Raw genomic sequence first — 22,903 nt, 5'->3', positions numbered from 1 at the left:
ATTGCACTTTTTACTTTTTTCCAAGCTTTTCAAATATTGTTTAATTTAAAAGAATTCAAACCCAAAATAGACAACACACACCGTTAAATAAGCAAAGATTCTTGTTTTAAAATCAGGTACTATCATATCAAGCATACAAAAAAAGTGAAGAATATATTATGCACACTGGTATACAGCATATGGGTTACAATCAAACAAAATTGTTCTTTATGTAAGTTAACAAATGCATGTAGCATATAAGGTAGTTAAAAAACATCCATGCAATGTCTCTAAAAAAAAAAAAAAAAGTGAGACAAAAATGCAGTGTTGAAATACAGAATATTACCTGTTTACCACTTCTTTTAAAACACGTTAAGCCTTTTGGACATATAAGATATAACGTTATGGAACTAAGAGGATACAATAAGAAAAGGAGTTGCACAAGCAACTAGTTTCTGGTAGGTACAGTTTATTTTTTTTCTTAATTAAAATAGCTTCACTAGTGTATGGTACTTTCATATTCAGTTTTTGAATTAGCACAGTAATATTAGAGTTGATTGTAAACGTTAGAGATTCACGTCATATTTTAAATGCACACCCTTGTGTAAACCATCGAAGGATTACTTTTCACTCCATTTTTAAACAACAAACCAACAGTTAAATAATACATATTTTAAAGTTTCTGTGGTATAACACATTGGGCTCATAAGACAAACATACTGTTTAGCCCAGTACTCTAAAATGCTTCACCAGTTCCCACAGACATCATTCAATTCACTACCTGCTGTATTGTTGTTCCTTTCTCTGGCGATATGATATTAGAAAACTGTTGTTTTCTGGCAGATGATTAAATCCAGAGATAATACTATAGAGCTATTTGTAAATGTGGACAAACTTAAAATAATGCTATTTCTATTAAGACAATGGGTAAAATTTGTTGAAAAAAGCTTTTCCAAGAGACTGTCACAGCACAGTGGTACATGTCGGTTCTGGAGATGGATTCATTCCTGTTAATGACACCTGCTGGTGCTCCTATGCATTTTGCAATCCACACTTTTCAGTAGCTGGATAGCAACCTTTCACAACACTCATCCCATCCTACTTGAATTTGTATTTTTCATTTTTCATGGGGTCCATCTCAAATCAACACTGTTTAACAACATACAAAGGACAATTAAAAGCCACTGCACATACAGAAATTGCCAATAGTAATGTGGGCACGCTGCAAATACCTTGAGCAATTCTACTAAACCCAGACCAGAAAATTCAATATTTCAAGACTTGTACAAACTGCCATACTGTAGTGAGATGGACACTTTTACTGTACTGAGATGTATGAAATAAGATAAATGTAGCATTATGGTAAGTTTGTACACATTCTGAATAACCCTGTTCATTTGAACCACACTGGATGTAACCCACTAAGGCATTGTAAATAAACCATTGTATGCATGCTTTTAAAAATTTACAAAAGACAGCAACCACAAAATCTTTACAAATGCTGTACAAATACTTATTTTAAGTAGGAAAAAAGGATATAAATCATAAAATGATGGTCCCAAGGTTGTTGCCTGCACGCTTCTTGCCACTCAGAGGATATGAATGACAATTCGTCTATACTGACTAAAAAACACACAAACCATTCCAGATACTACAGTATGAACTGTAGGAGTCTCTTTTCCACATTTTCCTGAAATGTATGACGGTCAAATTTGAGTGCAAGTTCACGATTGTACTGTAACCATACAGTCAAATAGGATACTGGCTCTATCCTCCGAAATATTGCTCCTCCTCTTTCAAAATCAACAGCAGCAGCGGCAGGTCTGTAGTGGTAACGGTGTGCATTGAACTGACTTGGTGATGTAGCGTATCTCATTGTAGCACTGCTTAAATAAGTGTGTGTGTCTGTGTATAAGCAGCCAATACTTTTCTCTAACTTAAAAGAAAGTTCTCTGTGAGCGCACATAAACTCCTTGCTGGGATAGCGGTTAAGAAATGACATCATGAGCGTCACTGTTAGGTCTCTGCCTGACTGACACGGGAGGGAGAGGCTTGCCATAAAAATCTATTGGAAGAAGAAAGACAAAAGAAAAAACACATCAGCATTTACACTAAGACCACATTTCTTTGACTTTTCACTGCATTTATCCTATGCACTAGGATGCACCAAATGCTGACAATTACAGATTACAGACTCCACTGTGAGGTAATTGTTCAATCATTGTGTTTCTGGTATATGTCACTGATCACATGCCATGATTGTTATTTCTTTTTTTTATCTTTTTGCATTATACAATAAAGTATCTAATGTAGATGGTTATTTCAATATTTAATATGTACCTGAACCTTATATTGGGTTGAAACTTACAGTGTAGCCCCATTTTATGGCAGAAGACAGTCTTCTAACCACAGACTGATTGATTGATTGATTGATTGATTAATACATACATACATACATACATACATACATACATACATACATACACAAGTAGCTTTTGAGTTAAGGTGAGAGAAAGCAGTAACTATAGAATTATGGGTAATCATGATATGCAAATGTAAGCATTACAAGAGCCAATCAAGTCAAGTGAAAGTCGCAAAAACGCTTCTACATTCAAGTAACTGCAAACATGTTTTGCCCTGTTTGGGGCTCATCAGTGCAGTGTAACTGTACTTCAACTAGTGAAAAGCTCAGGAGAGTAAGTAATTACAAGTAGCTTTCGAGACACATACACTCAAAAACACACAACATTATTATTAGAAGGATGCGAAAACCAGAAGAAAGCAATATTAAAAGTTAGGGGTATAGAATAGTATGTAGAATTGTTAAGAGTATATGGCACAACAGTGTTAAAGTCATTGACAAATGTTGTTAGATGCACAGAACAGCAAGGAAACACACTATGACAATAGACAATGAAAATGTTGGCGCATACACATCAAGCTGAAAAGCAGTTGTCAGTATTGATTACAATGAAGAATGCCTGGCTGAATGGAACTGAAAGCCATGCCAAGCAACATCAAATACAGTTACCAGAACGTCTTGTATCCCCCAGTGGTTCAAGTTTAGGAAGTCTAGTAACTTTGGGAGTACCCCAGCCAACTAAAAAAATATAAAAATACAATAATATGAACCTTTTTTTTTGTTTTTTTTTTGTTAATGCCAACAGGCTGATTAAATGGTTAGAATTACATTTTAACTGGTTTCTGTATCATGTCTGTAAAATATGCTTTCATATATTTATCTTAAGAATTGCACTTTGTGTTGGGATGGGGTGGTTTATTAACAGTGTCAGACCTCTCCATTAACATAACAGCTTTCTCCCTCATTATTTTGCTGCATAGTTTTCTACTCTTTATTTTCACCCTGACGGCAGAATATTTTCACTTCCTGTTAAGTGAGTATTAGGACCCTTCTTGACCCTGCACTCTTGTTTTATGCTGCATATAAGATTGTGTCCAAATCTCTGCTGCATAGGAAGTTGATCTGTAAGGTAGTGGCAAGATCAATGGGCTTCAAAAGGAGTCAAAGTGACAATAAAGCCTAACAAACTAACAAACAATCTAAGAAAGAAAGTTAAGGATAATGAGAGGCAAGTGCTTCACGAAGCACGGGACTGTTTTAAAGGTTATAAAATGTTCCTGACCTGGCTTTTCTTCAGCTTTCTCTTCACTGCCGTTACTCACCGGGGGGCGGGGGTGGTGTTGGGCTCTCAGGGACAGCATCGTCCGTGCTGGCTGGTTCAACCCTGTGCTTCCTCTTCAACCTCAGCTTTGACTTGTTGGACTTCTTTTTGGCTTGGTCAAGAAAGTTGAGAAAACATTCCATTTTAATGATGCAATGTTTTTATACTGTATCCCAAGGCTGCACAAATCCGGCCCTCAAGGTCAGGGGTCAGACAGGTTTTAGTGGCATTGTTTAATAATAAGCTGATTAAGGCCTGGAAGCAGGTTAAATTGGTTTGAATATGTAATTTAAGGTACAAGTTGAACAAAGACCAGGAGGGCTCCGGACCTCAAGGACTGGAATTGTGGTGAACATCGGGGCAATTAAACCTGCATGTAGGTAAATATTTCATTAAACCTATTAAACCTCATGTAGAATGGCCCTCCTGAACCGGAGTGGCCGACCCTTGACATACAGGATCCTCTGAGACTCGCACAGTACAGCATTTAAAGATTATTTTAACACTGCCTGCACTCTGCTGTGCGCTCAGCCTAAATAACATAACAGACAGTACACAATTTTAGACGAGAGGGAATTGCATGGAAACGGAATACAAGTTCAGAATGGAAGAATTTTAAGCAGTGAATGTTTATTGTCTATGTTTAAAGCTCCTTCATGTAGAACAGCTTATAACACTGTATTTATTGATGGTAGAGATAAAGGTTGCACAGGTGCAAATGGTATGCTAGCGATTGATGAGCCTCCATGGGCTGGACTACCTCTTCCGATACCCAACAGTTGCGATGTTTGTACATTTTATATTTTGTAAGACAAAAGACATTTAGTTCAAGGAATTTAATCTGGCATTGTCACCAACCAATCTTTGAAAACAATCCTAAAAGCACACAACTGAAAGCCTTACAGAGATTGTTCTCTCTCACCCGAGTCTATGCTGTCTGGGGTCTGGCGCTCACTCTCCTCCCCCTCCTCTTCCTGCTCCTGCTGTAGCTGCTGGTTGAGAGCGGTGGTGTAGTTGTGGACCATCCCACTATTGCTCAGCTCACTGCCAGGGTTGCTCCCAGTCTCCACATCCTCAGCATCCCGAGTGGGCTGCAGTGGTATTGCTCCAGACTTGCTTTCAGACTGCAATTTCTTCTTTTCCTTTTCCCCTTTCATTTTTTCTTCATTCTAAAGCCAGAAAAAGAATCAAGCCTTGGCCCTGCAATGCAAGCTTGCTTAACAAAAGGGATACTAAAGTAGTTAACATCCCATTTCTTCAGGTCATGGCACTTCCAAAATCAGAACAGGGCCACCATGGGTAAGTTTGATAGATGTTTAAATTGCTCTGGAGGAATACATGACCCCAGCGATTACCACTTGGGGGTGACACTGCAGCAAAGTCTGTTTTCCAGAACTACATCACTTTTGAGACTGCTCACTGTCAATTATCAGTGCATGGGCAGACTTTGATAAGAAGGCTCCTGTCAGACCTGTGATTGACCTTGATCATGATTAAATTTTACATGCAACAAGGTGATACAGCTTTTATAAAATTACAAAATCCATGTCAGGTCAATTATATACATATGCAAATAAGACACATGTCATTTGCACAAAAGTGTGCACTACATATCAAGGTTTATTCTGGAGCTTTGATAGGTATATCTCACTGTGTACCTTGATTAAGATGGTCATTATGACTCACATTCATAGAATGTGGCATACTGTAATGAAATAAGGCATTTACATTCCATGCTCAAACTAGCTCAAGGTAAAAAAAAATAAAGAACACTAGATAGTTAAGAAAATTGTAAAGTATGTTTAAATACAACATTGCACTTGCTTTGCATAATGGAATGAAATGTTATCTGTACTGTATTTGTCCCTTAGGATTGTGCAAGTTGTTTTAAAGGAACAGCTTTTAAAGGCTCAACATATATGAAATATGTTTGAAACATAGGGCCTCATTTACTAAAGGTTCTTATGCAATAACATGTGTGCTATCCAAGGATAAGACGCGTGCTAGATAATCCCTTATTCATCAACCACTATAAAGCACGACTTAAAGCATAAGACGTGAGTTAGCATGTATGCCTTAAAAATAACATGATGGGTACATTAGCATCTGCTGAATATGCAAAAGGCATGGATGGTGATGTATTCAAATGAAATGGCATGAGAGCACTAATGAGGCTAATGATATTCAGACGATATTTACTAAACTGTGCTAACCATGAAGCACACCTTAAATCACGTGCTAGATAGCACTGATGGAAAGCAGGTATTACGAACCTAGATCTGTCTTAAAGCTGTCTGTGAGCACAAGGTACAGGTATATGTCCAGTGGTTAAAAGAAAGGGGCTTGTAACCAGGAGGTCCCCGGTTCAAATCCCACCTCAGCCACTGACTCATTGTGCGACCCTGAGCAAGTCACTTAACCTCCTTGTGCTCCGTCTTTCGGGTGAGATGTAATTTTAAGTGACTTTGCTGCTGATGCACAGTTCACACACCCTAGTCTCTGTAAGTCGCCTTGGATAAAGGTGTCTGCTAAATAAGCTAATAATAATAATAATAATAATAATAATAATAATAATAATAATAATAATAATGTACGATACTACACATCCGAAACTCTAAATAAGTAAGATTTTAAAATAAATGCGTTTATATACTAAAACGCACATATACCAGCCGACTGCATAAAATAAATAAATAAAAACAACTTTTGAACAGAAATGCATCTATATGCAGGTATATTATGATTAAACAAAACTGTACAAACAAAATTAAGTAACAGGACATTGAAAATATGTAGCCTATAGACATAAAAAGCATGCAAAAAAAATGGTGATAACTGCGTTCATACAGACATCATTGAAACACGGTAATATAAATAAAGGAAATTGGGTTTACAATCTCAACAGCACATAATATCAAAGAAGGAAGTGTTCTCCTAAATCACATACCTGCAGAGAGTGCACTTTTTTTTTTCTCCACACGATTAAGGCACAGCTATACCATTGCATGTGTCGGCTGGCACTGGGGTCGATGCCTTCTGCATACCTGCTATTACTTCTGTACAAATAATTCTGTACCTTCACAGTGTAACCGATTTGCACTTTCCTGTACAAAATGATTCTTTGTCTAGCTACAATAGATTATACAGTAGGCTATGCACAGTATAGTTATTTCTAGTTATTATTACCTGTGCATTTCTTGCAATTGGTGTCTGCGAGATCCACGTTGTAAAATGGCATTTCAATGTGAATAGAAATGAGTTGATCGCTGAAATATGCCATCTGGTCTAAATGCCAACTCCATACTTCATTGTATTCACAGTTTCATTAATGTAGCCTAAGGGCTACAGACTATTCTAATCAAATGGTGGATTTAAAAAAAAAAGAATAGGCTACTATATAAGCGAAATGCTTTTTATATATACTGTACAGCCATGACAGTGTCTAGGTAGGATTGTTTATAACTTTATTTATTTTTGCGATCCTGCCTTTGAAACGCCAGTATTTAATACATATATTTAGTAAAAGTCAAGAACTGACAAGTGTATATCTGAATCTCTGCTCATTCCTTTATAGTCAGTGGTCCCTATGTCGTCATTTCGTTAAGATGCGCCTTATCTTCTGTGATAAGGCACATCTTAATATGCTAATGATTTCCATAGTACGTGTCTTAATAAGCGGCATTCACATTAGTAAATACCAACTTATTTATAGTTTTAAGACGCGTGTTACGGGATTGTGTTAACATGGGTCTTATGGCTACTTTTAAGAACCTTTATTGTCTCCAAGAGCCTGTTAAAAAAAAGTGAGACTGAAATATGTATATATGCTTGATATTGCCTACATTTTGATACCTTTAAGAATATGTGCTAAGGAATGTCCATACCAAGTTTAAAACAACTGGTTCTGATGATGTGAATGTTGAACTAAACAATAACATGGAGGGGCAACTAAAGGGCTACTGTTAAAGCAAACAGAGTATGTTATCTACATAGAGTAAGTTAAATAAAGAAAAAAAAATTGAAACCTCAATTGAATATAAAGAATATTTTAAAACACCAATATCTGACTGTAATCTATTCAAAATCACAATGGTGATGCTATTAAGCAGTGGGGACAATGACCAATTTAATGAAGAAATGTATGAGCCAAGGTATGTAAGAGGGCATGAAAAACAAAACAAAACAAAACAAACCTATAAACACAGTGCCCTATTTATAAAGCTTTAGGAATGTTTTAAGTAATGGTTTGCTGACAGTTTTGAAATAACTTTTTAAAGTAAGGCGGTTTAAAAAACATTCCTTAAAAGTTTATTTTATGGGTCCCACAGTATCCTGTCTAGCAGATTAAGTAGATTTCCTTTTGAAAGCACGCACCTGTGTAATCACATTGCTTATGGGCTGAAAAGGGTTAACCATGGTACCAGCCTCAGGATCCTCTTTCTGGATGGACCGCCCCTCTCTCTCAGCCTCTTCTTGCTCTCCCTGCTCTCTGACAAAACAAACAGGCCAAATATGTAAACAACTCTCACTCCCAGATCTCAGCTGCCTCCTGCTGAACTCTCACATCTCCAAATAAGGAAGCATCCCAAGTCCTGGAGAAAGCATTCTCAAGTGAAAGAACAGGATCCCTTTTCCAGCCTTTATTTAAGACTTCTGAAGGCATAAGAAACGTGCAAGTAACCCAGCTGTTTATGTTTTTCTGCAGGGGAATGTAAATACTATTGCACATTGGTGTATTTATTACATACCCAAGGTGATTTACTGGAAATCACATCTGTATGCCAAACTACTATAAAAGCTCAGGAATTTATTTTAAAAAATGGAAAAAAAGAGAAAATACATGTGCCTTTTTCCATAGCCACTCATACTAGTACACACAGCCTTGCTCTTTTACACTGGAACCCCCCTGTTCTGTACAGTGTTACCCCACTCACCTTTCCTCTCGCGATCCTGTTCTGTACAGTGTTACCCCACTCACCTTTCCTCTCACGATCCTGTTCTATACAGTGTTACCCCACTCACCTTTCCTCTCGCGATCCTGTTCTGTACAGTGTTACCCCACTCACCTTTCCTCTCGCGATCCTGTTCTGTACAGTGTTACCCCACTCACCTTTCCTCTCGCGATCCTGTTCTGTACAGTGTTACCCCACTCACCTTTCCTCTCGCGATCCTGTTCTGTACAGTGTTACCCCACTCACCTTTCCTCTCACGATCCTGTTCTGTACAGTGTTACCCCACTCACCTTTCTTCTCGAGCCTGTCGCACTCGCTCGGCTCTCTCCCTTTTCTCCTGGTCCTCCTGTGCTTTCTGCTCTGCCGTGTCTTTCTGCACCCGCTCGCTTAAAGCCTCGAAATCATTTGCCACGTTGTTCAACAGCCAGCTGAGACCTTTTCTTATGGATTTATCAAACTTTTTTCTATATCCAAGAACTGCTGAACATGGTTCCTGGAAGTATAAACGTACAGTTAGCCTGTGTTAACTACTGCCTGTATTGAAGGTAATGAGCCCATTTGTATTTATAGTTTATGTTAAATTACCTGTAAAACCAAAAAAATGGGTCTAATTGAATGATCTAAACAGTAGTAGATCTTGATGCAGCCATCCCAAAACTTGTGAATCTTTCCTAACTCAGACCATTGTATTGAATTGTATTCAACTGTGCTATTAAGTGGGTCATTAATTCATCCCAAGGCAAAAACATAAGCAAAATGAATACAGACTTAAATGGAAACAGTACATTACTCCAAGGACATTACTCCAACAGACCAGGATTTTGGGTTTAGGGTTTAGTCTGCAAGGACAATCAAACTCAAAGCACCTATTCTGTGCAGCAATACGGAGAATTATCACCACACTTAAAACATTCCCTTTGCTGCACATGGGACTTAAAGTGGTGCCAGGGAGGGTCATAAAGTGATACCTGCTGCACCAGTGAATCTATAGTGAAGTGGCTGGATAAATGGGTTGAATGGTGTTTTTAGGTGAGCTTTGCTCACCAGATATTTTATGAAAAAGGACAATCCTGCAGCTATCTGTTGTTTTCATGTTTGCATTTATTATTTTAAAACGAGTACCCAAAGAGGCTGACAGAGTCTAAAGTCCCATCGCCTACAGTAAAACAAACCCAAAGCATCCAAAGTGCAGACACGCCCGAAACACAAATACAGCTCTTTTGTATACAGTATACTTACAATTTGACACAAGCACTTGTTTTCATTAACAAGCTTTTCCAGGGCCAGGTATTCAATGATGTCTGCTTCAGCTAGTGCCCCATCTCTGTCCTGTTTATTGGCCAGCCTAAAAAACAAACAAACATATACCGGCAAGTATAGTGTTACTGCTGTACCATATATTATACTGTAAAATGCAGTTAGTTTAATAGGGACTGAAAACACAATTCAGGTTGAGAACTTTGTTTTGATCTAATCTTTACTTAGCATTTTATGAACCTTAGTCATCTGTTGACTAAAGTGTATGGCTTAAGGGTTTTAATCAAATCGCATCACCTTAATGTTAATAAGATATTAGCAGTTGGTGAACAATACGAAAGACCCATTGCAGCCCAGAGATACTCCACCCCATTCTATTAATAAAACAAAACTGGTTTCAATCTCAGTTTCTACGTCAGTACAGAAACTAGAAATTGAGCCAATCATTCAGAATAGCTGGAGGGCGCTAAATAAACAAGACACAGTTTACAGCAGCATGGGAAGGTAGACTGCACTGTTCCTCATGTTCTCATCGCAGTGTAATGTGGCTGGACTGCTCTTTGCATTGGGGATATTTTATATTTTAAAATATTTCCAAATGCCATGGACCATTTCTTTTGATGGAAAACAATTTACTGAAAAAGTTTTGGTTGATCTGTTTAACATTTTTTATTTGTACCTCAGAAGACTAGTTCAAATTGCTGATACTGTATTTCCTCTCTGACAGAAACCACTACAAATATTGCCTTACAAGAGCTGTATCATTAATTCAGTTATTTGCCTTTTAATCTTGTTCTATACAAAGATCAGTATTACTATTAATATATCTATTTTTTAATATTTAAGTATTTTTATAAACTTTCAACTTGCTATTTATTTTATTCCAAATATACTTTGCGAATGCAGTTTAACCACTATAATTTGCATGACATACCTGTAAAAAACACTTAACTTGTGTTTTGACCTTTACATGGACAAATACAATTGAAAGCATTCAACATTAAATGAATAGCCCCTGAATACAATGCATTCAACACAATGGCAAGTGCATGTGGTTCACAGTACTCTGTGTGAGTTTCCTGTAGTATTCTTAAAGCCTGGCATACCAACATTGGTAGATAGTCTAATAATCCACAGTAAGCTTCATCCTATTGGTCAAACAGAAAACACTCCTGTGGCAATCTAGGGGTGGGCCTCAAAACAGGCAGAGCCTGATTTTCCAGGAGCGCAGGATGAGACATCATGGCAGCTGCAGCACATGTTTCCTTCTCCGCACATTGTTCCTTATTGTGATGCTGTCAGAACAATAAAGTCACAGCTTCAACAGACCTCTCAGGATCTCTAGCACAGGGGCGTTTCCTTCTCCTTGCTCTGCTGTTAGAAACTGAAGCAGCTGGATTGTTGAAGACTGCTGACAGAAATGCTCCCATTTCATGCTTCCCACAAGGTAACTATGTTGGTTTACTTTATTTTAACACTGGGATACATTTATTAAACTTTTGATCCAGTGCAAAGTTTGATCCACCTGTTTCAAAGTCAAATAAATAAAAAATTTAAATAAAAAAAAATAAATCTATTTCTCGTTTCAAAACATTGATAGCTTTTTATTCTAATTACATTGGCGCAAAAGCTTAGCAAGTTTGTTCTTGCTCAAATGATTAATGTTATAGAGAAGTCAATAGACCTAAATCTTGGGAATAAAAAGTTACACCTGATCTCAAAATAACCCTCAGCTGCACTTGCTTATGCCAGGAAAGGGGTGCAGGCGGTCTACACATGTATGACCAAGCTTTTCCTTCATAATGAATTATTTACTGAATGTACTGCATATTTATACTCACGATATAGCAGTGCTATGCACAAGTCCGGTAATGTACTGGTGTATAATATAGCATTTCAACTGTACTACAGTGTACAGTTAAAATCAAATGATAAATAACAACTGCAGGAACTACAAATGGACAAAAATGCATATTAAAAAGTAGCTTTATGGATAAACAAAAGTTTAGAAAAAAAAGAGACAAAAAAAAAACACCAACTGAAGCATTTTCACAAACAGTTTCTTGTTTGTTTTCTTTTCCTGTTAGGCAGAGTTTTAATCAGATAACAAGAATATTTTATCTCCTGACCTGCTTCTCCTAAGAAAAGCAGCATTCTGTACTGCACAGCTCTGCTGAATGTCAGCTCATCTGGAAAAAGAATGTGCTTGTCCTGCTGACTTTAAGCTTAGTTTGTTGACTCAAACATGTTTGCTGAATCAAAAAGTATGTGCGACAACATTTTAAATATTTTGTTTCCATGCATTAATAAAATATATCTGTACAAATCTGCAAACCTTATTTGTGTGTATATGTGTGTGTGTGTGTGCGTGTGCAGTACGGGTCTCAAATACTCTTAAAGCATGTGTTCTTTTGTAACTAAGAGAGCTGGTATGTATACAGATCTACAGTTTGGAAGGTTGTGTAACTCCTTCATTAAAGTTTTGTTTGGATTGGATTAGACTGTAGCACTGAGCACTGTGTTAATTAAAGCCCAGCGTCTCTGAAACCCCTGCATTGTACAGAACAAAGCAGCCTGTTATATTAATAAGCCTTCAATCATAAGAAGATGATCAGCACTGAAATACTGTGTGTAGCCTGTGTGCATTATTTACAGCTTTAAATCTCAACAGGGGGTTCAACTGAAACATTTTAAAATCAGCTGCCTCAGATACTAAGCGGTTAACATCAGCTGCCTCAGATACTAAGCATTTGACAAATAGGTCACCTTGTATAAATTATGTTTCATCCCCCCCTCTCCAAAGGTTACATTCACATGCTCCGAACTAAACTTTCTTCGACTGCATGAGGTCCATATTTTGGCAGAAAGCTATATATTTTTTTTTTTTTACTCTTACCCAGATGAGAAAGCCAAGCACCTCACTGAAAACATGCATGTACTGCAGTGGCATGGGGAACTTAAGTTAGGGCCTGAGAGTAATGAACACAAGCAGTCTTACAGACTTCTTAAGTACTTAAGATCACTCGTGACTTTGTGTTATGCAAATACACATACAATACAGATTGCATGTATACAGCACTTCCTTACCGAATGTCAAAATATGAATAGAACACAGTTAAAAGTTTACTGTTACTGCTTCCTGATCCAATTTAATGAGATCCTGTTTGAGCAGGTCTACTCCTGTAGCTGTTTGCAGTTTCTCTTTTGCAGATGTTTTCACTGCCATCACAAGGAAGCATCTCGCCAATGTGGTGAGACAATTAAAAAGGCAAACAGATTTTTAGGCTACATTGCAAAAAGCGTGGAATACAAGTCTAGAGAGGTTATGCTAAGATTATACAATGCCCTAGTTAGACCCCACCTAGAATACTGTGTGCAGGTTTGATCACCATGGTACTAAAAATACATCATTGCACTCAAGAAGGTACTGAGAAGGGCAACTAGGCTGATCCAAGGACATAATGACATGAGCTATGAGGAAAGGTTAAAATAATGAAATCTCTTCAGCCTAGAAAAAAAAGAAGGGAAAGAGGGGACTTGATTGAAGTCTGTAAAATCATTAATAGTTTAGATAAGGTTAACCCAAGACACTACTTCAAATTCAGCACAGAAAGTGGAACAAGAGGGCATAAATGGAAGCTGAGTAAAAGTAAAAGTAAGCACTTTTTTATAGAAATGCATAGAATAGCCAACCAGGTGACGTAGTAGCATCTAAAACGCTAGGAACAAAAACGACTACATTCTGTCCTTTTAAATTAGATCCTCCTAGTAGGGATGAATATTGTGGTAACAAGGGACAAGCCTTGATGGGATGAATGGCGATTACTCATTCACAAACTTTTCTTATGTTCTTATTTTAAATGAGCTTGTACAGAAATTAATGGAACTATTCTTGAATAAAAAAAAATGTTTTGTATTCAAAAATGTTCAACCCATAAACATTACTTATCTTGAAGATCTGTTTTGCCAACAGAAATAATTAAGCAGTGTAAACAGAGGACAGGGAAATGGACAATAAAACAATAAGGCGAATCCACAGGGGAAATGCAGCTAAATTACTTCCCACCTGCATAAAATACTGTAGCAATTTGAAGTTTCTGTCTACATTGTTGCTAATTTATCTTTTTTTTTTCAGCAATACAGTGGTGTAATGGATTTACAAGCAGGTCCTAGGCTGCACTGTATAACAAGCTAATAAAGTCACACAAAATACCAATCGAAAAAAAAGAAAATGAGGGACCGTCTGCTGGAATTACAACAACGTGTGAAGGAAGCTGAACTCTCCAAAGAGGAGAATGGCCATGTTGAGCCTTCAAGTCAGGGGGAAGAGGTGGCCATCAAGCAACAAGCCGTGATTTTCGAAAAGGAGCCCATTGTGGAGTCCATCCTGAATGACGTGCAGCGGATCCAGGATGAAATCAACGAACTGGAAGAAGACATCACGAAGTTCAGCCAGCAGCAGAAAACCCTGGTGTCCACCATGCGCCGCTTCAGCGTTATCAAAAAGGAGAACAACATTACACGGGACATCAAGATCCGAGCCGAGCACATTCACAAGAGACTGGAGGCCATGTCTAAAGAGGTCAAGCAGACTGGGGCGGACAACGGGCTGACCTCTACAGTCACAAGGATCCAGCACACCCAGCACATCATGCTCTTCAAGCAGTTCCAGAAGGCCATGTCCCAGTACAACGGCACTCTGGTGGGCAAGCAGGAGAAGTGCAAGCAGTTCATCATCCGGCAGTTGGAGGTGGCGGGGAAGGAGGTGCGGGAGGAGGAGGTGGATGAGATGATGGTGCAAGGCAAGTGGGAAGTGTTCAATGAGAACATCATTAACGAAGTGAAGATCACCAAGTCACAGCTCTCCGAGATTGAGCAGCGCCACAAGGAGCTGATGAACCTGGAGAGCCAGATGAGGGACCTGCGGGAGCTGTTTCTTGAGATCTACATGCAGGTTGAGCTGCAAGGAGACCAGGTGAACAACATCGAAGCCAACGTGATCCACACTCAGGATTATATTCAGCAGTCGAATGAGAAATTCAAGCTGGCGGTGAGATACAAGAAGAAGCACCCTTGTAAGGTGATGTGCTGCTGTTGTTTCCCTTGCTGTAAATGACAACACCTCAATACAGCTGCATGTACAGTACTGTACAAAACAGAGGTGGTCTACGGTTACTATTCATCAAGAAGGAGTCTCTTAAGAAGCAGTTGGTTATGGGAGGATGACAGTTCCGTACATATTATTCCATCCTTCGAGGGACATGTGGACAGCCATTACTTGAAAATAGGAGAACAAACTGTCACAAACTTTAGTAGTTCTACATGTAACAGAATTGAACAAAAGCAATATAGTATAAGCAAGCTTTGAGATATTTGAGGGACCTTTTTTCTGTCTGCTATATATTTGCCCAGTTTATCAGCATATATATTTGTATTTTATTAGCCAACTGTTTTAATATATAATATAATATCTATCAGAAGGGAACATTCCTGAACTGTAGCCGTTATGACAAATGGTATTGGATGGGTCAGGCAGTCTGGCTCGGGTCACATGTTAGAGGCTGGTAATCTCAATTTAGTCCTCAGTGGACACTACTTTAGAAAATCACCACGTTATTTGGAACAACAGGAAGCTGCCTGAGAAAGGACTGAGATTTTTTTTTTTTATTTTTTTTATGATAGCTTTAATATATAACAAGATATTGTATATATTATTTCAAAATGTGATACTAAACTCCATGCGAACATTAATGATGGCTTTTTGTAATACCCAATTGATTAGAGAACAGAAACACACTAACTGCTGTATTATCACATTTTATAATCTCCCTCTTTTATATGCAATATATTGTGCACATCTGCAAAAATGTAATAAACACAACATGACACTGATCAAACTACAGTCGTTTATAATATATATATTAAAAAAAACACCTAAAATCTTATAAAGAGCTCAATGAAAGAACTATCTTGTTACAAGAAATATTGTTATCTTGTTATTTTTAATGTGGGAGCAAATGTTTATATTGCAGTCAAACAAAGCTAAATGACCAGACTACTGATTTCCTCCTCCTCCTCCTGTTCAGTCCTATAATATCCTTGACTTTGTGTTTCACTTGAATATAAGTATTAACAGTTTGCTTACAGTGCAATCCCATTAGCCCCTTTATTTGCTAAGGCACGCCACTTGGGATGAACACTGGAACAAACACAGTAAAGTAGCATCACTTGCATCATGGGTTAAGGCTCCTTACACACAGACCATGAGTGTAAAAGTGGGACACGGCATAAATAAAAGGCAGGATGCCAGCATGTTCAAAAAAAAAAAAAAAAGAAAAGAAAAGAAAAGCACTATACCAAGCAGACTAGATATAACTCCAAGATTCCTCCCCAGGGTCTTATTTGACACCTCTACTGTAATGCTATTTCTAACACTAGTATTTAGTAATACAACCTGATTTTTTCAAAACGTTTGGAACATTCTGTAGTGTACCGTACATGTTCACACAAGTCCTGACAGATTGTTTTAGTTTATCATTGAGCCATGTGGCCCCGAGAACGTGCTTTTTGTGTATCTGTCACAATCACGACACTATCTAATATTTAGTAACAACACTTGAGTGTTAATTCTAACTCAATTGTGAGGTCACACCAAAGACTTTTACACAACTGTCTGCCTAAACAATTAGGCTAACACCTAGTTAATAGTGACAGACACACTTCCTACAAGAACCCCATTGTATGAAAGAGGTGCAGAAACAAACACTGATCATCATTTCGTTGCTAGACTCAAAGACTGAGTAGCACTGATGGTTTAAACAGCAAAGCTTTCTCACTTACACTAGGACTGGCTTTCCTGATATGCGGGGGTGCCTCAGGACCTCGGACATCGTCTCTTTGGTCTCCTCGATTCGCTCCACGTCACTGGAGTCCACGACGAAGATTACCCCGTAAGATTCAGAGTAGTAATTCTTCCAGATGCCTCGGATTCTCTTCCCACCGCCCAGGTCGAAAATGGTCACTTCAAACTTTCCCTGTGTCAGGTCGATTTTAGAAAACCCAACAGTCGGAGCGACATCTTCAGGATTTTCTGAAAAAAAAAAAAAAAAGTCATTTTCCAGTGATTTCTGCAATCTACTCCCTTCAAAATTAAAAGTACACCCCTTTCTTAATAACAAACTTAGCAGTTGCCTGTGTAATGAGCAGTTGTGCTTTGACACTTGCATCTGTCATTATTTCTTAGTAACACACAGCATGGCATAGTTCCGTGTGTATTATACGTAGTGCTGTGGATCCCACTGCTTTGTAAATGCACACACAACAGCTACGATGCAGCACTAGTGCGTTAACTGGTCCATCAAACTTCATAGTGCAGATGGGAACATGATCTCCTTTGATAACACTTGATAACACAGATATTCTTGATATCCCTTGTAGAGACCTTGTCACTGCTCTTTTTTAATTGTAAAGGTTTATTGGATGTAAAAAGTGAAAGGGGTTGGACTCTACACCACCTTGTTTTTTGGGGGGGGTTGCTTACAACAGTATCATTGAAAACAGGAATAACATGTAATAAAGTTAAAAGGAATAATTTAGAGTTAAGTTAAACTTAAACACGTGCATCTTAGACAAAGAGAAGAAAAAAATGGTTGATAATGACACTTGTCTAAAGCAAGCCTCTCCTGGATCACAGACATACATTACAGGTGGCTGTACACTAGAGGCTTCAAGCAGCCCCTGTGTTTGACAGCTCAAAGCGCCATGCTGGATAGAAAAAAAGAAAGAAATAGATGCATCTGCCTCAGTGCAGCCAGGATGGCAATGATCCGATATAACCAGTCTGCGACATGACCATTACTCAAGATGTGGGCTGAAATCTGCAAACAAATCTCTTCTCCATATTGGCCAAGTTATGTGTTTTACACACTGTTCCTTGTAAATCAATGGTTATCTGTGTTGCGTTGGATACAGAAGCACCTACCAACTGAGCTTCAATTATCAGCTAAGTTTGGTAGATTTAAGGGCAACTACCTTTTTGTTTGTTTTATAGACTGTGTATATGCAGGTATGGCAAACATCAGGGACATTATGAAGTTACAGTTACGCAGTTCAGTCTGCAGAAATCAATACCTTTGATGGCTTTTGTTACAAACCTATACCTGTTAAAACAAACAGCACATGTGTTAAAAATGTTGTTGCGAAGAGCCAGGCAAGAAGAAAGATTTTGTATGATAAACAACAGGAAGAGCATTTCCATTTCACCCACCTGGTCTTGCAGTTACCAGCAGACTGGTGAATTACCTTTGTCAACTTGAGATTATTCAGAATTCTAACTGTTTAAGCGCTTTGGTTTATGGTTTGCAAGAAGTGTGCTGCCCATCTAGGCCTACTCCACAGGTATGGAATATTTCTTATCTAACAACTTTTACATCTTGAATTGATCTTACTTTACAGCTAGGTAGGGGAGTGAACACTACGATTCATTTAAAAACCTATGATCACAGACTCGTAATGCTTAATGTTTTAATCACCAGGCTACTTAATTGTCCTGCTGTTAATCAGCTATGAATATTATTAGTAGTACTATTATTATGTATTTATTAGGCAGATGCCTGCATACTCTTTCTTATTCTTTTATCACATTTCCTGGGAGGTAAAGGATTATGCTGGGATTTTCAGTGAGTAAGTTGGTAGGTGTTGCTCACCTCCCTGAATGCCTCTTACAGTTGCAGTTTTGCCAGCATTGTCCAGTCCAACCATCACCAATGTCACTTTCCTGCAAAACAAAACAGATATTTGAAAGTCAACAGTGGGAGGTGATAGGATCTTAAAGCATACCCACACGAACAGGTCAATTCAAACACAGAACCCGATACTAACTTTGTAATGGTTTTCATTTTGACAGTGTGTCACGTTTCATACGGAAAACTTATGATTCTTTGATCTGTATTTTTGTTCACATTTTCTGTGATTATTATTATTATTTATTTCTTAGCAGACGCCCTTATCCAGGGCGACTTATAATTGTTACAAGATATCACATTATTTTTTAAATACAATTATATTATTTTTTACATACAATTACCCATTTATACAGTTGTTTTTTTTGTTTGTTTGTTTTTTTTACTGGAGCAATCTAGGTAAAGTACCTTGCTCAAGGGTACAGCAGCAGTGTCCCCCACCTGGGACTGAACCCACGACCCTCCGGTCAAGAGTCCAGAGCCCTAATCACTACTCTGCACTGCTGCCCTGGTTGTTTGATATCTATGTTTAAACATTTGATTAGACCTGAGTGTTTCGTTTCTTTTGTGCATCAGTATATATATATATTTTTTTTTCTTAATTATAAAATAAAATAAAAACGTATGCATGGATCTTCTAATTATCCATCTGTCCCACTCTAGACCAACATGATTAACACAATAACTGAATTTTCCTTTTATCAAACACTCCAATCCTCCAATAGACTTTCCGAATTACAATTGGGTAGAACTGTAGATTTTATTTATATGAAGATTACTTTGAGATTAATTAGTACATCTCTGAGCAGATATGGTGTACTGCAGTGAGGCTTTGCACACTGCCCAGAACTCTCTTACTTAAAGTAATTAAGTGTGTTACATCATGCAGTTCTAAGACTCAAGTTGAATAACATGAGTAAATGTGCAGTAACTCAATGGTAATCTTTACAGTATTTACAAGCACAGTACATTAGAAACAGTGCTAAACTAAATTCACAAATAGTAGGACAATAAAGTACTACAGGCCTATTTGTTTTCTTTCTAGGTGTGGGGATGCAACACAAGTTGCTAGGAGAGGGCGAGTTTGTTCGTAACACAAGACAAGGTTGCAATGCCCAGCCAGTTGTGTATGTTCTGAGGGCAATGGTGGAAAACATGTTTTGCTGCTCATAATGAAATAACCCTATCTCAGAACCAGATTAAAAAGCCTGCAGTATTTGGTACTAGTCTATTTTTACCTGTATATCTATTTAACTGGAAGTACATTGTACCTTTACAGTTTAAGTTTACATCCATTTGGGACTTCACACATCTGATTTAAAATAAAAAAATATTAACCACCCACAGGAAAGCAGGCACTAGATCTGCTGGCAAGTCAGAACATGCTGTTTGAAGCAGGAGCATTCAGGGAACAGCTGTGTCTGACCTCAGATCCACTGCACTCCAGTTCAGACTCAGAGAGACTGGCCTGAGTGGAGTTTGAGGGGCATTCTCAGGCACTTCCTTATTGAATATGGACACAGAGACTAAATGCTTCATTTGAGAAAATTTATTAAAAAAAAAAAAAGACGATCATGTAAAACTATTTGTAATCTAAAAGTTCAAGCAAACTAATAATATTACTTATATTGTTTGCACAATCACATTCATTGGTAAATTCCAGATATAAGAGCCCAGACAAAAAACAACTCCAGTGGTCCGAGTATTCCCAAAGATTTTCTTGGTAATATTTGATAAATGAAAAATAATATTTCAAAAGGTGCTACTCATAAAGCTATTTTATGTGGTGAAGAACAATGTAACAACAGAGTCCAATAAACACACTTATTATATTAGGAGGCTGTGTGGTCCAGTGGTTAAAGAAAAGGACTTGTAACCAGGAGGTCCCTGGTTCAAATCCCACCTCAGCCACTGACTCATTGTGTGACCCTGAGCAAGTCACTCAACCTCCTTGTGCGCCGTCTTTCTGGTGAGACATAATTGTAAGTGACTCTGCAGCTGATGCATAGTTCACACACCCTAGTCTCTGTAAGACGCCTTGGATAAAGGCGTCTGCTAAATAAACAAATAATAATAATTGTGGTTGTTGCTTACCTTGCCTAACTTCAGTAAGATACTGTATCTGTTTAAAAAGTACATTCATTTAGCAACAATCCACTTGCAGCAACAGGAGCAAGCTTAGACCGTTTAATCACTACATTCTCGATTTACTACACTGTTCACAAATACATTTCTGTGTATTTGTGAACAAAAAAAAAAACAACTCTGCAGAGTATTCCCTGATTTGTATAGAACATCAAAATTTAAAAAAATCGTACTGACACACCCACCACGTGTTTGTGAGGAACATTATAAACGCCAAGCATGACACTGTAATCCTTACCTGTAATTCCACATCTTATTCAGACTACAAACATTTCTGTACTGTATCAGTTTCAATCCTGGCTGGAACATGGGAAGGAAAGGGGAAGTGAAGGGACCCTGTGCCACTAAATAAGTCAGGTCTGGACAAGACTTACAGTCAAGTTTCTGGGGATGAATCCCGGTCTCCCAGCTTCAAATGTACACCAACTACTATTTCTATACAGTAATGTAACCTCAATAAGCCATTATTCAAGAAGCTTACTGTCTCAGGACATACTTTTGAAATTACTACAGCAGAATCTTAAACCCCTAACAACGGCGAGTCATTTTCCAATGACAGAATGAACCCAGTTGCACTGTGGTCATGCATTTCAGATTTAAGGGAATGCTGCTACCTCGTACAACAGTAGAATGTCGTAACTCTAGCATCATACAGTCGACACCATTAATGATATAGCACTCAATGAATATTACTATTATTACTATTATTACTATTATTACAACAGATTCCATTGCAAGTCCTCACCTGGCAGGCTCCCGCCACCGTTTCAACCAGCTGCAGCAGTTCGCCATCAGACTGAACATTGCCCTCCAGACCCGCTGATTTTAAAAAATAAATCACACCACTCTGTTGTGGTTAATCATGACGACTATCTGCAACAGACAGGGGTGGGCATCATAACCCCAGCTGCCAGTAACGAAAAGAACGACTCGGAGTACTTCAACTACACAATCAAAAATTTAAAAAAAAAAAAAACTAATAAACTCCGTTGTTAGTTCAGATATGATGTGATACGGTGATAAGGCCAACGGTACAGACAAGTCCAATCAAAACGATCCTGTTGTTGTGTCCAGATGCAGGCTACCCTCTGTAGTTTTACAACTGCGGCACATTGCCGATGTAAATCTCAAAATAATAAATCAGATGATATTTCTTCTAAAAAATAAAGTTACATGTGCAGACTGTTTATTCACGCGTGGCTTTCTGTTTTACTCTACTTTATATTTTATCGTGAAATCAAATCCCCTTATATCCCACGCGATCTCAGATGTGAAGCTGGTAATTAAATATCTATCTATATATATATAGCTATGCGCCTTGAATAACAATTTAAAACATCATTGAAAAAACCCAACGAAACCGGTCGCGAACAGATGTCTTGTTATTTAGCCTGTCTTGGGTGCTGATGTTGTCGGCCCCTTTGGTTTGTTTACACCGCCGCTCCATTCGCTGCTATGGCTGCAGAGTTCACCACGTAGAACGTCATGACGAAACAGTAAGAAGAAAGCCGAGCGCGGCGCGCCTTCACCCGAATTATTATCCACATTTTACCAGTCCATTGTTAGGAAGGCTGTGGATGATTTAGTGACATCTAGTGGAAGTAATGCACGCAGGCAATAAAAATGTGCATTATAAATGTCATATGGGAGATACTGAAATTGAAGGAATCTATGAAAAAGACCTAGGAGTTTATGTTGACTCAGAAATGTCTTCCTCTAGACAATGTGGGGAAGCTATAAAAAAGGCCAACAAGATGCTCGGATATATTGTGAGAAGTGTTGAATTTAAATCAAGGGAAGTAATGTTAAAACTTTACAATGCATTAGTAAAACCTCACCTAGAATATTGTGTTCAGTTCTGGTCACCTCGTTACAAAAAGGATATTGCTGCTCTAGAAAGAGTGAAAAAAGAGCAACCAGAACTATCCCGGGTTTAAAAGGCATGTCGTATGCAGACAGGCTAAAATAATTGAATCTATTCAGTCTTGAACAAAGAAGACTACGCAGTGATCTGATTTAAGCACTCAAAATCCTAAAAGGTATAGACAGTGTCGACCCAGGGGAGTTTTTTGACCTGAAAAAAGAAACAAGGACCAGGGGTCACAAATGGAGATTAGATAAAGGGGCATTCAGAACAGAAAATAGG

General features: G+C 38.1%; 2 protein-coding genes across 4 annotated transcripts; one reads left to right on the top strand and one right to left on the bottom strand.

The window, feature by feature from the left end:
- Positions 1-83: 83 nt before the first annotated feature.
- Positions 84-22,304, bottom strand: LOC117406073 (ADP-ribosylation factor-like protein 13B). Of its 3 annotated transcripts, XM_034009811.3 has the most exons (10): positions 21,503-22,304; positions 18,577-18,647; positions 16,712-16,961; positions 9,854-9,959; positions 8,905-9,107; positions 8,037-8,151; positions 4,585-4,831; positions 3,664-3,774; positions 3,011-3,079; positions 84-2,044 (listed from the first exon to the last, which is right to left on the bottom strand). In XM_034009811.3, the coding sequence occupies exons 1-10, from the start codon at positions 21,559-21,561 to the stop codon at positions 1,968-1,970; spliced, it is 1,308 nt and encodes a 435-aa protein (XP_033865702.2). In that variant the 5' UTR covers positions 21,562-22,304; the 3' UTR covers positions 84-1,967. The 3 variants fall into 3 exon arrangements, with proteins under 3 accessions (XP_033865702.2, XP_033865704.2, XP_033865703.2); XM_034009813.3 differs by lacking the exon at positions 3,011-3,079 and having other exon boundaries at positions 3,624-3,774; XM_034009812.3 differs by lacking the exon at positions 3,011-3,079.
- On the top strand, positions 11,092-15,768 carry LOC117406074 (syntaxin-19-like). Its single transcript, XM_034009814.3, has 2 exons — positions 11,092-11,318; positions 14,007-15,768. The coding sequence occupies exon 2, from the start codon at positions 14,103-14,105 to the stop codon at positions 14,985-14,987; it is 885 nt and encodes a 294-aa protein (XP_033865705.1). The 5' UTR covers positions 11,092-11,318; positions 14,007-14,102; the 3' UTR covers positions 14,988-15,768.
- Positions 22,305-22,903: the final 599 nt, after the last annotated feature.

The sequence above is a fragment of the Acipenser ruthenus genome, chromosome 9 (assembly GCF_902713425.1).
Source record: "Acipenser ruthenus chromosome 9, fAciRut3.2 maternal haplotype, whole genome shotgun sequence".
NCBI classification, from domain to species: Eukaryota; Metazoa; Chordata; class Actinopteri; order Acipenseriformes; family Acipenseridae; genus Acipenser; species Acipenser ruthenus.
This window is presented reverse-complemented; position numbering and strand designations above follow the sequence as displayed.

Excerpts from the sequence above, each read along its gene's own strand:
- LOC117406074 (XM_034009814.3), top strand. The coding sequence starts at position 14,103 with ATGAGGGACCGTCTGCTGGAATTACAACAACGTGTGAAGGAAGCTGAA.
- LOC117406073 (XM_034009811.3), bottom strand. The coding sequence starts at position 21,561 with ATGTTCAGTCTGATGGCGAACTGCTGCAGCTGGTTGAAACGGTGGCGG. Across the intron at positions 9,108-9,853 it reads ACAAGTGCTTGTGTCAAATT|GAACCATGTTCAGCAGTTCT; the intron begins GTAAGTATACTG and ends TTATACTTCCAG. Across the intron at positions 4,832-8,036 it reads TAAGCAATGTGATTACACAG|AATGAAGAAAAAATGAAAGG; the intron begins GTGCGTGCTTTC and ends TTCTGGCTTTAG.